The 13854-nt window shown below is 60.7% G+C and overlaps 1 protein-coding gene across 5 annotated transcripts in view; it reads right to left on the bottom strand.

Annotated features, from left to right (window-relative positions):
* Positions 1 to 506: 506 nt before the first annotated feature.
* The window catches only part of COL18A1 (collagen type XVIII alpha 1 chain), a 116263-nt gene continuing 102915 nt past the window's right edge, over positions 507 to 13854 (bottom strand). For 3 of the 5 annotated variants that reach the window (XM_063659709.1, XM_054468296.2, XM_054468294.2), the window contains 10 exons: positions 10879 to 10922; positions 10386 to 10517; positions 9568 to 9721; positions 9415 to 9488; positions 8885 to 9016; positions 7446 to 7478; positions 5087 to 5332; positions 4427 to 4624; positions 3020 to 3135; positions 507 to 2019 (listed from right to left, as the gene is read on the bottom strand). In XM_063659709.1, coding sequence (XP_063515779.1) covers positions 1809 to 2019; positions 3020 to 3135; positions 4427 to 4624; positions 5087 to 5332; positions 7446 to 7478; positions 8885 to 9016; positions 9415 to 9488; positions 9568 to 9721; positions 10386 to 10517; positions 10879 to 10922 — 1340 coding nt within the window. In that variant the 3' untranslated portion in view covers positions 507 to 1808. The remainder of the gene's footprint in view (positions 2020 to 3019; positions 3136 to 4426; positions 4625 to 5086; positions 5333 to 7445; positions 7479 to 8884; positions 9017 to 9414; positions 9489 to 9567; positions 9722 to 10385; positions 10518 to 10878; positions 10923 to 13854) is intronic. The other 2 variants (XM_054468297.2, XM_054468295.2) reach the window with 1 other exon arrangement.

The raw sequence follows: 13854 nt of genomic DNA, 5'->3' as shown, positions 1-13854 counted from the left end.
CTGCCTGCCTCTGAGTCCTGCACTCACCCGGCCACCAGGACAGGGATGGCTGTCAGGATGTAGTGTTCCTGGGAGCAAGTCAGGTCCTGCTGTGAGGAGAGACCTGAGAGTGTTGGTGTGTGTCCACACACCCATGCATGCTTGTGTACCTGTGCACACTATGGATGCTCCTGCACAGCTGTGTATAACTGCACACCCGTGTATGCTGATGCACACCTGGGTATAACTGCACACCCGTGTATGCTCAGGCACACCCGTATATAACTGCACACCTGTGTATGCTCAGGCACACCCGTGTATAAGTGTGCACACCCGTGTATAACTGCACACTCGTGTACAACTGCACGCCTGTGTATGCTCATGCATGCGTACCCCATGTAACCATACGTGCCCGTGCACACTCGGGGTCTGCCAGTGGGGCAGTCCAGGGATAAAAGACTCCTGAGAACTCCTTTTGGAGAACTGTGTCCTTCCTGTGGCAGTGAAGGCTGCTGGCAAACCAAGAGTCAGCGTAAAAGGTCCCTTTTATTTGCCTGTCTGAATTGGCTTCACATCACACACAATTACAGAACCAGCCCCACCGGTTTCGTCGCAGTCCTGAGGCAGGTGCGTGTTGGCCGTGCTGTGGTCAGCCTGGCGCTGCCCTGAGTCCACTTGTCCCTCCACAGAACGAATGACTCTGGGGTCGATGTTGCCGGATCTCAGGGGTGGCTGTGACAGAGGACCTTGTTGCACCTCGTGGCTACTTTGTTCGCCCGCAGGGCGGCCTGTGTGCACCCTGGGGGTCCCCTTCAGTCGCAAGGAAGGCAAGGATATGGGTTTCCTAGGAGACAGCCAATGACTGCCCTGCATCTGGAGCCAGCCTGTCCATGGGCAGTGCACAGATGACAGCCCTCCCTCACTGCCCTGTGTGCTGGCTGCCGCATGTCCTGTGCCAGCCTCAGCCTCTTCGACGTGATCTTGTTCCATCCTGGCACTCAGCTGGACAAGTGCTGGCTGAGCCATGTCCCAGCCAGGGGCATGAGATGGGGACCCTGGATGGGAGGCTGCCAGACCCCAACTCATGGGTCCCTTGAATCTCCCAGCTTGGACTCGGCCAGGGTGGAGCTGTCTGCTTTGGATGTATGTATCTCATGGCTCATTTGGGAGGCCAGCCCCAGGCTGCTGTGCGTGGTGTTGGAGGACAGGCCAGAGCTGGGGGTCACAGTGGGCCTCTGAGCTTGCTGTGGAGAATGACCCAGAGCTGAGCAGAAGGGGCTCCCCCTAGCCCCAGGGACCTGAGCCTCCCTCCCATCTACCGCAGGGCAAGCACACACCCTGGCGAAGAGCCCAGGTGGCCCTGTGCTGAGTGTGGCCTCAGCAACCATTGCCTCACGGGGCCTGTCTGCTAACAGGTCTGGGTTTTGTGCACAGAACGGTGCTGCTAGGTGGGAGATGAAGTCAGCACCTGCTGGGGCGAGCACGGCTTCCCAAAGCAGGAAATCCTGGAGAAATCGAGCCATGGTCTGATCAGGCCAAGAGGTTGCACAGGGCATGATACTGCACCCCGCCTGACGCAGGCCGCGCCAGCTGGGCTCACAGGTCAGGGGAGAGTTGGGGCAGGTCAATGTCAGCATCAGGCTTCTGTTTTAAACTTTTAAAAAAATACACTCTTTGGCTTCCTTTTATTTCTTGAGGATTACATGAAACGTGAACTATACAGGAAAGTATGGCAGCCAGGTCCTGGGGCTGGCCGGCCGCTCCCTGCCCACAGTGGGGGCTTCCTCCGAGCCGCCCGTCCTCTCCGGCCATCCGCATCCAGGCGGCGGCTACTTGGAGGCAGTCATGAAGCTGTTCTCGATGCAGAGCACGATGTAGGCGTGATGGCAGCTTGCGGCATTCTGCCCCAAGAGCCTGCCCCCCAGCAGCGAGGAGGCCTGGCCTGTGGCCGAGGGAGCCTCTGTCCGCCACGTCTCACAGTAGCTCTCGGTCAGCCTGCGCCCGTTGGGGTCCGAGCCATGCCACACACTCTTCTGGGGCCTGTAAGACGGGCCGGGCCGTCAGTCAAACCCAGACCTGCTCCGCTTAGGGCAGAGGCTACTCCCCGGGCAGGAACGGTGGAGGCAGGAGGCCAGCCCTGGGAGTACGAGGGGGCCGCAGAGGCTCCCTGCTGGCTGCCTGTGGAGGGGGCTGCATCTCCCAGACTGCCCCCCATGCTGCTTCTGCCAGACACACCCACGGCAGAGGGGAGAGGGGCCAGGGCTTGGCCTGGCTGGGTGAACCTGGCCCTCATGCCTGCTGAGCAAAGGCTTCCTGTGGCTGCCTCACTAGGAACCAGCTACGCCTCCCGGGCTCCTGGCTTCAGGCCTTCCCTGGGGCCCAGCCCCGCCCACAGCGCTCCTGTCAGAGACCCTTGGCAGGTGCATCTCCGTTACAGCAGATGGCCAGGCACTGCTGGGGACACGCTGTGTGGCACCCCGAGACACCCCTAAATGCATGAGTGTTGGAAGAATTGGGGTACTCACGTGGGGAGACACCCCTAAACACATGAGTGTTGGAAGAATCGCGGCGCTCACGTGAGGAGGGCACAGCGACATTTGGGATGAAGCGTTCTTCTAGACACCCTGGAAATTTCTGTCAACATTTTAAGGGCACACATGCTCGGACTCCGTGTTGCCCTTTGAGGAGTTTATTCTTGGTGAATAAACTCACTGCGCTGCTTACATGGCTGACCACGGGCTTGGTGACATCCGGGAGTCGTGGAGTCTATGCACCATGAGCAGAGGGCCGGGGGCACTTCAGGGCCTTCTTAGAACTACATTGCTCTCAAACGCATTGCTAATGATTACTTCTCAGAGCAGTTTTCGTTTTTCTCAATGCTCTTTTGGATTTTACAATTTTAAAGTAATGAGCATGTATAAGATCTGTCCAAAAACTCGGGGAACTGCTGTTAGGAGCCTGGCCGCCCACCCGCCTGCCCGTCCATCTGCCTTCCCTGGCTGGGGCTCTCAGAGCTGCTCACACGGCACTGGGAACCTACCAGGTGGGGTGCCTCAGGACGTCCTTGCCGTCAAAGGAGAAGATGCGTGCCCCGGGCTTCAGCGGACCCTCAGAGCCTGAGAACAGAGCCTCCCAGCTGGGAAACAGCAGCTCGTCCTGGAAGAGAAACCATGTGTGTACGTGTGTGTGGGGTGTGGATGTGTGTGGGTGTGTGGCGGCTGTGTGGGCGTGTGGATGTGTGTGTGGGGGGTGTGGGGATGTGTGTGGGGGGGTGTGTGGGTGTGTACGTGTGGGTATGTGTGTGGGGGTGTGGATGTTTGTGGGTGTGGATGTGTGGGTGTGTGTGGCGGCTGTGTGGGCATGTGTATGTGTGGGTGTGGATGTGTGTGGGGGGGTGTGGGGGTGTGTACGTGTGGGTATGTGTGTGGGGGTGTGGATGTTTGTGGGTGTGTGTGGATGTGTTTGGAGGTATGTATGGGGGGGTGTGTGTGTGGCGGGTGCGTGGGCATGTGGATGTGGGTGTGGATGTGTGTGGGTGTGTACGTGTGGGTATGTGTGTAGGGGTGTGTGGTGGGGTGTGGATGTGTGGGGGTGTATGGGTGTGTGTGTGGTGGGTGGGTGTGGATGTGTGTGGGTGTGTGTGGTGCGTGTGGGGGTGTGTACGTGTGGGTGTGTGTGTAGGGGTGTGTGTATGGGTGTGTGTGGGGGTGTGGATGTGTTGGAGGGTGTGTGTGTGGTGTGTGGGTGTGTGTGTGGGGGTGTGTTTTTTGCGGGGGTGGGGTTCTGCAGCTCCTGGGCACGTCCCGCGGGGGAGCCAGGCCTGGCCAGGCAGCCTCTGCAGACTCCAAGAGGCCTTGGCTAAGGCAGGGACCCTGTCCCCTAACGCCAGGCTGTAAGAGGGTGGGGCACGCCGGGCTGCAGCTACCTGCTCCCAGCCCTGGACCCTGGGTCTCTGACCCCTCTGCTGTTGGCTCTGGGGAATGTGGGTGCTCCCCGGGGCACCCAGAAACCACAGCCCAGGGGCCACAGAATAAAGCCACGTGGGGGGGTGCTGTGGCAGAGGGGCCACCAGGCCGGGTGGCACTGGAGGCCCAAGGGACGGTTCCTGATTCCAGGCTTGTGAGGCCTGTCACCTGTGCGGACACTCGGGCCAGCAGCCTGGGACCCTCTGAGGGGCACTGCCGGGGGAGCGGGGTCAGGGGGCCACGTGGGGGGCCTCATGGGATGCCCTGGGGGAGGTGGCAGCGCCCAGGGATGCAGAGGCTCTGGCCTGAGCTTTGAGGGGTGTGACCCACCCGGAGCCTGTCCTGAAGTCACCAGCCTGGGCGGCAGTGTCTGTACCATGGTGGCCTCCAGAGGCCCTAGAGGGGAGCTCCCCGCTGGGAGTTCACCCCAGAGGTCAAGTGGGGGCCGAGGAGCCTGTGCCCTCGGGACTGGACTGACCCACCTTGAGGTTGACGATGGGCACGGCTGCGCGGTCGGCGCGGCGCACGATGCTGTACAGGTCCTGTAGCCGCGAGGACAGGAAGGCGCGGAAGGTGCCCGCCAGCCCCACGGCCCGCGCCTGCTGGAAGCACTGGAAGTCGGCCCCGCGGATGCCCCGCATGCTGCCTGACAATGGGCTGTTGAGCGCAACCAGGTGGAGCTGCGGGGAGAGGGGCGCGTCACGGGCTGCGTCCCATGCTGCCCCCTGCACCCAGGCCCTGGGCGCACCACCCTGGCCCCGCACCTGTGTGGACAGGCACGGCCAAGGGGGGCTGAGCAGGAAGCGCCCAAGTGACACACCAAGGGGCCCAGGCAGCAGCCCCTATACACTGCCAGGTCAGAGCAGGCCCGGGCCATGTGGGTGCCCCCAGCTGCCTCTGTAGGCGGAGATACGCCAGTTCCTCAAGGATGTGACACAGGCTGGACTTTGATGACCACTGCTTGGCCACCAGAGGGCAAGTCCCAGGCCCGGCCGAGCCGCCCCGATGGCCCTGAGCCGCCAGACCCCCACCCATGGCTGAAGCCTGGGACCCCCAGCAGCTCTGCGGGGGGCTGGGCCCTCTTCCGCTGCCGAGAGCCGAGGGGCTAGATGGAGCCGAGCCCACTTTGGGGGGACACTCACCACGGGCTGGAAGTCGCGGTGGGTGTGGGCGGGTGGGCTTGTGGGTCGCGCCGGCCGCAGGTGCACGTAGGAGCTGTGGTGCGGGGCTCCGGGGTAGGGCTGGGGCTCGGGCAGGCGAGGGGGGCTGGCCAGGATGTCGTCTGCCCGCCAGGGCCGCGCGGTGGGGTGGGGGTGCTCCCGCCGTGGGTAGGGGTTGCTGTCGTGCAGCTGCACCACGGGGGGCTGCAAGGCGGCCACTTCGTTGTCCTGCAGGTGGGAGACGCGGGGCGTGTCGGCGGGGGGGCCCTCCGGGTGCCCCTCCTCCATCCGTGTCCTGTTCTGGGCTGGGTGAGAAGGGCTGGGCTCCGAGCTGGCAAGCAGGGAGCTGTGCCCCCGACTCTGGGGCTGCCCTGGGGGTGTGGGCAGCAGCAAGGGTGGGGAGTCCTGCCTGCTGTGGCGCCGGATCACGGGTCACCTCTGCTCAGGCCCCACAGACCCAGCCACGCTCAGAAGCCGCGGCCCTCACTGACCACGTGCCCTGACCTGCCCTCTCCTTGCTGCAGTTCCTATTCAGGGCCCCGACCTCAACATGGCGACCTTTGACCTTCTCATCTCCCTGAGCCCTTGCTCTGTCTCCCTCAGAGGTGACCTGCACCCCAGTCCGGATTCCCCTGATTGATTCTGCACCTTTCCCCACAGCCCTCAGCCCCTCCTGCCCCAGCTGCCATTGCCATCCACCTGCACTCCGTCCACATGGCTGTCCCCACTGTCTGCTCCACAGGGCCGGGCTGTGTGTTACCCAGAGCAATATCCATGGCCACCCGGCGCACAGGAGGGGCCATGACTATTGACTGGCTGAATGAGAGAATGAATCAGCAAATGAGTGAGAGCAGACTGGGCTGAACCCTATGAGGAGACAGGCCACTGAGAAGCCCCTGACACTGCTCCACATCAGACTGGGCTGAACTCTGTGAGGAGACAGGCCGCTGCGGAGCCTGTGACACTGCTCCACCCACATCAGGCCTCACTTCTGAGCCAATTAAGGAATCATGACCTCTACTCAAGGAGGGGCCGACAGCAGCGAGACGCAACACTTACTCAGGAAAACAAAAATATTTCTACCCATCCATCCACTCACCCAGCTTTGCACCATCCATCCACCCACCCATACACTCACCCACCTGTCCAACATCCAGCCACCCATCCACTCACCCACTTACCCACCATCCATCCACCTATTCATCCACTCATCTACCTATCCACCATCCATCCACCTATTCATCCACTCATCTACCTATCCACCATCCATCCACTCACCCACCTGTCCATCATCCACCCATTCATCTACCTCCCCATCCACTCACCCACCTATCCACCATCCAGCCACCCATCCACTCACCCACTTACCCACCATCCATCCACTCATCCACCCATCCACTCACCCACCTGTCCACCATCCATCCACCCATCCACTCACCCACTTGTCCACCATTCATCTGCCCATCTATCCACTCACCCACCTGTCCAGCAACCACCCATCCATCTACCTCCCCATCTACTTACCCATCCACTCACCCACCTGTCTACCATCCATCCACCCATCCACTCACCCACTATCCACCCACCCATTCATACACTCACCCACCTGTCCACCATCCATCCATCTCCCCACCTATCCACTCACCCACCTGTCCATCCACCCATCTATCCACTCACTCCTGTCTACCATCTACCCATCCATCCACCTCCCCATCTACCTACCTATCCACTCACCCACCTGTCCACCCACCCAGTCACCCACCACTCTAGAGATATCCATTCTTGTGTCTGGCACTTTGGGTGAGGGAAGGCAAAGACACAAGATGTGAATTTTGGCCCCAAGGATTTTGACCCTGAGGAGGTCAATGAGCGGCAGACACAACTGGGAAAGTTGAGGGATGAGAGCGGCTCCCTCGTGAGGCCGGCAGCTGAGACGGAGGTACTGGGGTGGCCGGCAGCTGAGATGGAGGTACTGGGGGGGCCGGCACTGAGACGGAGGTACTGGGGGGGCCCTGCGCTGAGACGGAGGTACTGGGGGGGGCTTGCACTGAGACGGAGGTAGTGGGGTGGCTGGCAGCTGAGACGGAGGTACTGGGGTGTCCTGCACTGAGATGGAGGTAGTGGGGTGGCCTGCGCTGAGATGGAGGTAGTGGGGTGGCCGGCACTGAGACGGAGGTACTGGGGTGTCCTGCACCCGTTTCTGCAGCAGGGGCTGATAGTGAGCCACATGTTCAGCTCCAGGACTCCAAAGGACCATGTGTTATTCCCCCAAACAGGAGACAGCACATACCCCCTCATGTCCTGACCACCCACCAGTCTCAAGAGAAAAAATGCTCCTTACCGTCCCTCGTGGGAGTGGCGTCCGGGCCTCCAGCTGGAAGAAAGCAGCAGGGTCACCCAGGACCTGCGGCTGGGCCTGAGCCAGGGTGCCCTCCATGCCCAGCACCCGCCTCTCCCTCCCCAGCACCTGGCCCTCCCAGCCCACAGGAGGGTGCCCTCCCTGCCCAGCACCCGGCCCTGCCAGCCCACAAGAGGGTGCCCTCCCTGCCCAGCACCTGCCCCTCCAAGCCTGTGCCAGGGTACCGTCCCTGCCCAGCACCCAGCCCTCCCAGTCCACAGCAGGGTGCCCTCCCTGCCCAGCACCCGGCCCTCCCAGTCCACAGCAGGGTGCCCTCCCTGCCCAGCACCCGCCCCTCCAAGCCTGTGCCAGGGTACGCTCCCTGCCCAGCACCCGGCCCTCCCAGCACGTGTTTGCTAGGATGCCATCCTCCTGCCTCCTCCTGTCAGAACCAAAGCCCCTGAAAGTTAGGATGGGGCTGCATCTGGGTGCCTATGAGGACACCTGGCACACAGTGGGCACCAGCTCAGCATCTGTTATGAGACTGGCAGCCTCTCCCTGGCCAGATGAAGGGACTGGAGTGGGATTCACTGTCTGGGGTGCTGCAGGGGCTGGCCAGGCCCAGTTGGGGGCCGGTGGCCAGAGGGAGGGAGTGCTAAAGGGAAGGTGGGAGGGCTCTAGAAGGAAGGTGGGAGGGCTCCAGGAGTCAGGGCTGTGTCAATGTGCAGTGTTCTGCCATGGAGGCTCCCACGGACGTCACAGGCCGTTTCAGTGGCACGGAGCTTCTACCAGTCCTCACCTTTGCCACACGAAGGTAAACCTTCCCCGGGGCCCTGCAAGTGTGGCCATGCCCACCTGGATCAGAGCGGCCACTCCTGCCACCCAGACCATTTTGGGAAAGCAGGAAAGGGGCTGGCCTGGCCTGGAAAGGGCAATCCCAGGTGTGTCTGAGGAGCCAGGCCGGTGAGCAAGGCCCGTGCTAAGCGGAGAGGACACATTTCACCCCACCTTGGTGTTTATAATGCGGGGTGCAGAGCCACGGGACAGCCTGCACCCCAGCTGGGGCCGTGCTGTGGATGTCACGTGGCCCTGGAGGGCCTGAGCCCCCCTGCTGCCTCGTCCCATCAGGCGCCTTGTCTTATTATCGGGTGTGTGAGGTGACATTTATCTTTGTAAACGTTCACTGTGACATGACCCGCCAGGAGCGCCTCACACACCATGTGTTCATCCGCTTTCAGAAGCTTGAGCTCACTTTTCTCTAAAGCCAAAACTGCTCACAAAAGTATTTTACTAAACTTTACCAAAAGTTTGAAAGTTTAAGAAGCGCTGGCTGCCACCTGCCCCCATCCCTGTCCGGGACCTGGGCCTCTCGCCTTCGTTAAGCCCCAAGAGGTGGCTTCGGCCCTTCCACGGGTCAAGAACCCGTCACACAGAGCGCTCACCTGGACCTTCCGGAACCCGTTCCGCACACGGACGTAGAGCTCCTCCTGCTCGGCCACGAAGATGAGCCAGCCCTCGGGAACCTCGTGCACCTGGCCCAGCATGGCCTGGCGCGTAGCCCAGAGCCTCACCTGCTGGGACCAAATGCAGAGGTGTGGGGCTTGAGGTGGGAGGGCATGGGGCAGAAGGAAGGAATGCCCGTTTCAGGGTGCTGGGCAGGGGCCGCAGGGCTTTGGACAGGTGTGGACTGAGGTGGCTGCCCCCATGAGCACCATGGGGACCCCTGCCTGCCTCCAGCCCCTCAGGCTCCGTGGACAGTGCACGGGCCCTGGGCACTTCCCAGCTGGTGGTCGTCCTCCTGGGTCCACTGGATCCCCCCATGGCCTGGCCCCGCTTCCACCCTGGAAACCGCATCTTGGCCTCCTGTGTATCTCCCTGTGGGGTCCGTGGGACGGTGCCTCCGAGGGGCAGGGGCTGCAGAACCAGCCAGGGTATGGGACGCAGGTGCCCAGCTGGCTGCCTAGATACTTACCCCTGAGGAGGCGCCCACGGTTCCAGGGGGCCCAGGGGGCCCAGGGGGGCCCGGAGGGCCGGGAACGCTGATAGCTGCAGGAAAGAAACCAAAGTGGGAACACGAAGCCACACGAGGTGGCCTCTGCCCGGGGCTCACTTCCCACTGACTTACTCTGCCTGTGAGGGCCGGGAAATGAAGGGGGCCCTGGGGGGCCGGGGGGGCCTGGGGGGCCAGGAGGGCCCTGGCGCCCCTCGTAGCCGATGCCGGGGGGTCCCTGAGGTCCAGGTGGGCCGGGCTGGCCCCGGATGCTCTCTCCCTTGGGACCCTAGGGACGGCGACAAGAGACGCTTCCTGGTTACCTCGTGCCCTGGGCTGGGGGCAGGCAAGCTTGTGGGGTTGGGGCTACATTGAGCTGGGGGTGGGCAAGCTTTTGGGGCTGGGGCTGCCTGGGGCTGGGGGCAGGCAAGCTTGTGGGGCTGGGGCTGCAGCTGCCAAGACCCCCTTGGCGAGCGCAGCCTCTGAGTCACCAGTCCCCTCCCTGCCCACGCCATAGCCTGAGAAACCCCCACACCATCACCCCTTCTTCCCTGGGGGTGCGATCCCGGGGGAGAGACCAGCAGAGACCAGAGACCTGACAACAGTGTGGGCCCCCAGGCAGTAGCTGGGGCCCATGGCTCTCTGGAGGCTTTCAGGACTGATGGGCCTAAACCCTGATCTGACCCGGCCCAGGAGCAGAGGTGGATGCACATGGCCACAGCAGGAGGGCAGGCCATGGAACACTGCAGGGGAACGGGGGGTGTCCGGGGTCAGTGCACCCACACCCACACGGCCTGCTGCATCCCCACAGGGGGCAGGGACATGTCGGGGCTGCTGAGCTTGCAGGGGCAGCTCCGGCCTTGGCGGGCGTCGGTGGCCAGGCTGGACCTGTCCTCAGCTCCTGCACCCAGACCCCTGGGACATGCGCTCTGCCTGCACAGGCTGGGACTTACTGGAATCCCAGGGTAGCCAGGTGGGCCTGGGGGGCCGGGGGGGCCTGGCAGCCTGGAGCCGAAGAAACCGCCGCCCCCGGGCTCACCCCTTTCGCCTTTCTGTCCTGCGTCACCTGGGTCTCCCTTCTCCCCCTGTGGATGGAAACACTTGTGACACGGGAGCCCTGAACCCCTATAAGCCACAGGTGGCCTCCCATCCCCCTGAGCCAGGGCAGGGCAGTCAGAAGCTTCCGGAGTCCAGGCCTGGGAGCTGCTGGCTGCATAGAATAGGGCTCGACTCCCCACCTCCCACTGCATCAGCCAAGTCCCCCAAAAACTGAGCCGGGGACAGGAACGTCCTGAGGGACGCCCTTGACACCCTCTGGAGCCAGTGCCCCTCGCAGGGCTGAACAGGAAGGGGGCTTGGGCTGGATGGGAGGAGGAATTGGGAGCAGCCACCCAGGGGGATGTACAGGACCTTGGGGGCCCCCAACCCCACAGGGAGGTCACCCACCTTCATTTCAGCCTCCAACTGAAGAAAGTCAAACGGAAACTGCCCTGCGAGAGAGAGACAGGTGGGGTCTCGCTGAGGTGGCGTCTGATGGCGCCGGGCTCCCCCTGCAGCCCCCAGCACTGGTGGGTTTGCCTGAGGCCCTTCCAGCCATTTCCCAGTAGAGATCGAGTATTTCATTAGGTTCTTCTTAGTTAACTGATACTTTCTGCTGTTTTTGTTAATGGTGCCTTTTTAAAACTTCACTTTTAATTGCTTAGGACTCTGGTGGTTTTTCTAAACTGCCCTTCCATCTGGTGACCTCGGTACATTTACTTACTAATCCTGACAGTTCACCTGCAGATTCACTTGGGTGGTTTACGTGGGAGACGTGCTGAGACAAGAGCAACGCGATTCCCTCCTCTCAGCGTCCTGTCCTTCCTGTCTGTCCTCTGCCTCCTCCCAGGGTGGGCAGGCAGCCGTGTCTTGGCCCTGACTTGAGGGTCCCTCCACCCGCTCCGAGAGTGAAGCTGTGGCAGTTCCAGGTGGCTCCTTCCAGACCACGGAGGAGCCCTTTGCTGAAATTACTGCTTGTTGCTTCTTCTCTCCTTTTCATCGGTCTTCACAGAGGTGTAGGAATGTTGTTAGCCTTTGCAAAGAATTAACTTTGGATTTTTGGACTTTCTTGATCCTTGCTATTTTTATATATAAAACATACACAACTTCTCTTCACTCATTTTTGATGTTTAATACTTTTTCCCATCTATTTTCATCAAATAAATGTTTGCTGTTCTTTAACAATAAATGCTGTTTGTTCTTTAACATCTTAGGCTGATGTGTAGAAACAGGTACTACTTAAAGCTGTAATTTTGTCAACGGAGATGACAAAACCCCTTCTCCTTCCAGGTGGGACCTTAAGACAGCCCTGGGCAAACCTTCTCCCGTGACTGTTCCCCTGGAACTGTGACCAGGGTGGGGACCACCTCATCCCTGGAGGCCGTGCCCTGTAACCCAGAAGCTTTGGAGCATGTGGCTCCACACCCCCAGGGCTCCCCATCCCACAGGTGCAGTTCCCTGGGGTTGGAGGTCACGGCTGCTGTCAGGACCCATGCTCCCTCTCGGGCTGGGCCCTGCTCCGGGTCCTTCTGCAGAGGGAGGTGACCGGCTGTGGAGCCCGAGGGTCCTTCTGCAGAGGGAGGTGACCGGCTGTGGAGCCCGAAGGTCCTTCTGCAGAGGGAGGTGACCAGCTGTGGAGGCCCCACCGCCTGGGAGACCCGGGGTCGTGCAGGGCAAGGCCCCTGCGGCTGCAGTGTGAGGGCTGAGGATGCCCTGGACGCACCTCAGCTCCAGGGGCTTCTGACTTCCACCTGCTTCTCCTTGACTCATGAGCTGCGTGGAAAGGCACTACCCTGTGGGCATTTCCCACTTGCTTCTACTGCACTTGTGAGATCATAGTTCCTGGAAGCCAGGCCTGCTTTCAGCCTAGCCGGGGCCCCTCTGGGGCAGACCCTGGTCCCGATGCTGGGGACGCGGCTGGAGACCTTCGCAGGTGATGCCTGTCAGACCTGCTGTTCAGATCTCTCTGGGCTGAAAGTCCCCCTATAATGATTGATTTGTGTTTTTCTTTCTCACTTTGCCAATTTACTTGTCATATCTTGAGACTATCTCATCAGATGCACAGAAATGTAGAATTACTGAATTTCTCTGGTAGACTTGCTCCGTCGTCTCAATGAACATTTATTCTTGACCTTGTTTCTTACTCCAGGATATACTTTCCACACACACCACACACACACCAAACCACACCCCCACACTACACACCCAACACACACACACCAAACCACACCACACTACACACCCAACACACACACACCAAACCACACACTACACACCCAACACACACACACCAAACCACACCACACTACACACCCAACACGCACACCAAACCACACCCCCACACTACACACCCAACACGCACACCAAACCACACCCCCCACACTACACACCCAACACACACACCAAACCACACCCCCACACCACACACCCAACACACACACACCAAACCACACCCCCACACTACACACCCAACACACACACACCAAACCACACCACACTACACACCCAACACACCAAACCACACCACACTACACACCCAACACACACACACCAAACCACACCCCCACACTACACACCTAACACACACACCAAACCACACCCCACTACACACCCAACACACACACCAAACCACACCCCACTACACACCCAACACACACACCAAGCCACACCACACTACACACCCACCACCCCCATAGCCACACTCCACACACACCCCACACCACACACCCAACACCCACATACACACTCCACACACCCCCTCACACCCCCACCCCCTCACACCACACTACACACCCAACACCCACATATGCACACTCCACACACCCTCACACTCCCACTACACACCCACATATACACACTCCACACACCCCACTACACACCCAACACCCACATATGCACACTCCACACACCCCCTCACACCTCCACACTACACACCCAACACACCCACATACACACTCCACAAACACCCACACTATACACCCCCACACTACACACCCACATATGCAAACTCCACTCCACCCACACCCCACTACACACACTCAGCACACCAACATATGCACACTCCACACACCCCACACCAACACCCACATACACACTCCACACCCCCTCACACCCCCACCCCCTCACACACTACACACCCAACACCCACATACGCACACTCCACACACCCTCACACCCCCACTACACACCCACATATACACTCCACACACCCCACTACACACCCAACACCCACATATGCACACTCCACACACCCCCTCACACCTCCACACTACACACCCAACACACACATACGCACACTCCACACACCCCCTCACACCCCCACACTACACACCCAACACACACTCCACAAACACCCACACTATACACCCCCACACTACACACCCA

Source organism: Pongo pygmaeus, chromosome 22, assembly GCF_028885625.2.
Source record: "Pongo pygmaeus isolate AG05252 chromosome 22, NHGRI_mPonPyg2-v2.0_pri, whole genome shotgun sequence".
NCBI lineage: Eukaryota > Metazoa > Chordata > Mammalia > Primates > Hominidae > Pongo > Pongo pygmaeus.
The sequence above is the reverse complement of the archived record's forward strand: the minus strand, read 5'-3'. Positions and strand labels throughout refer to the sequence as shown.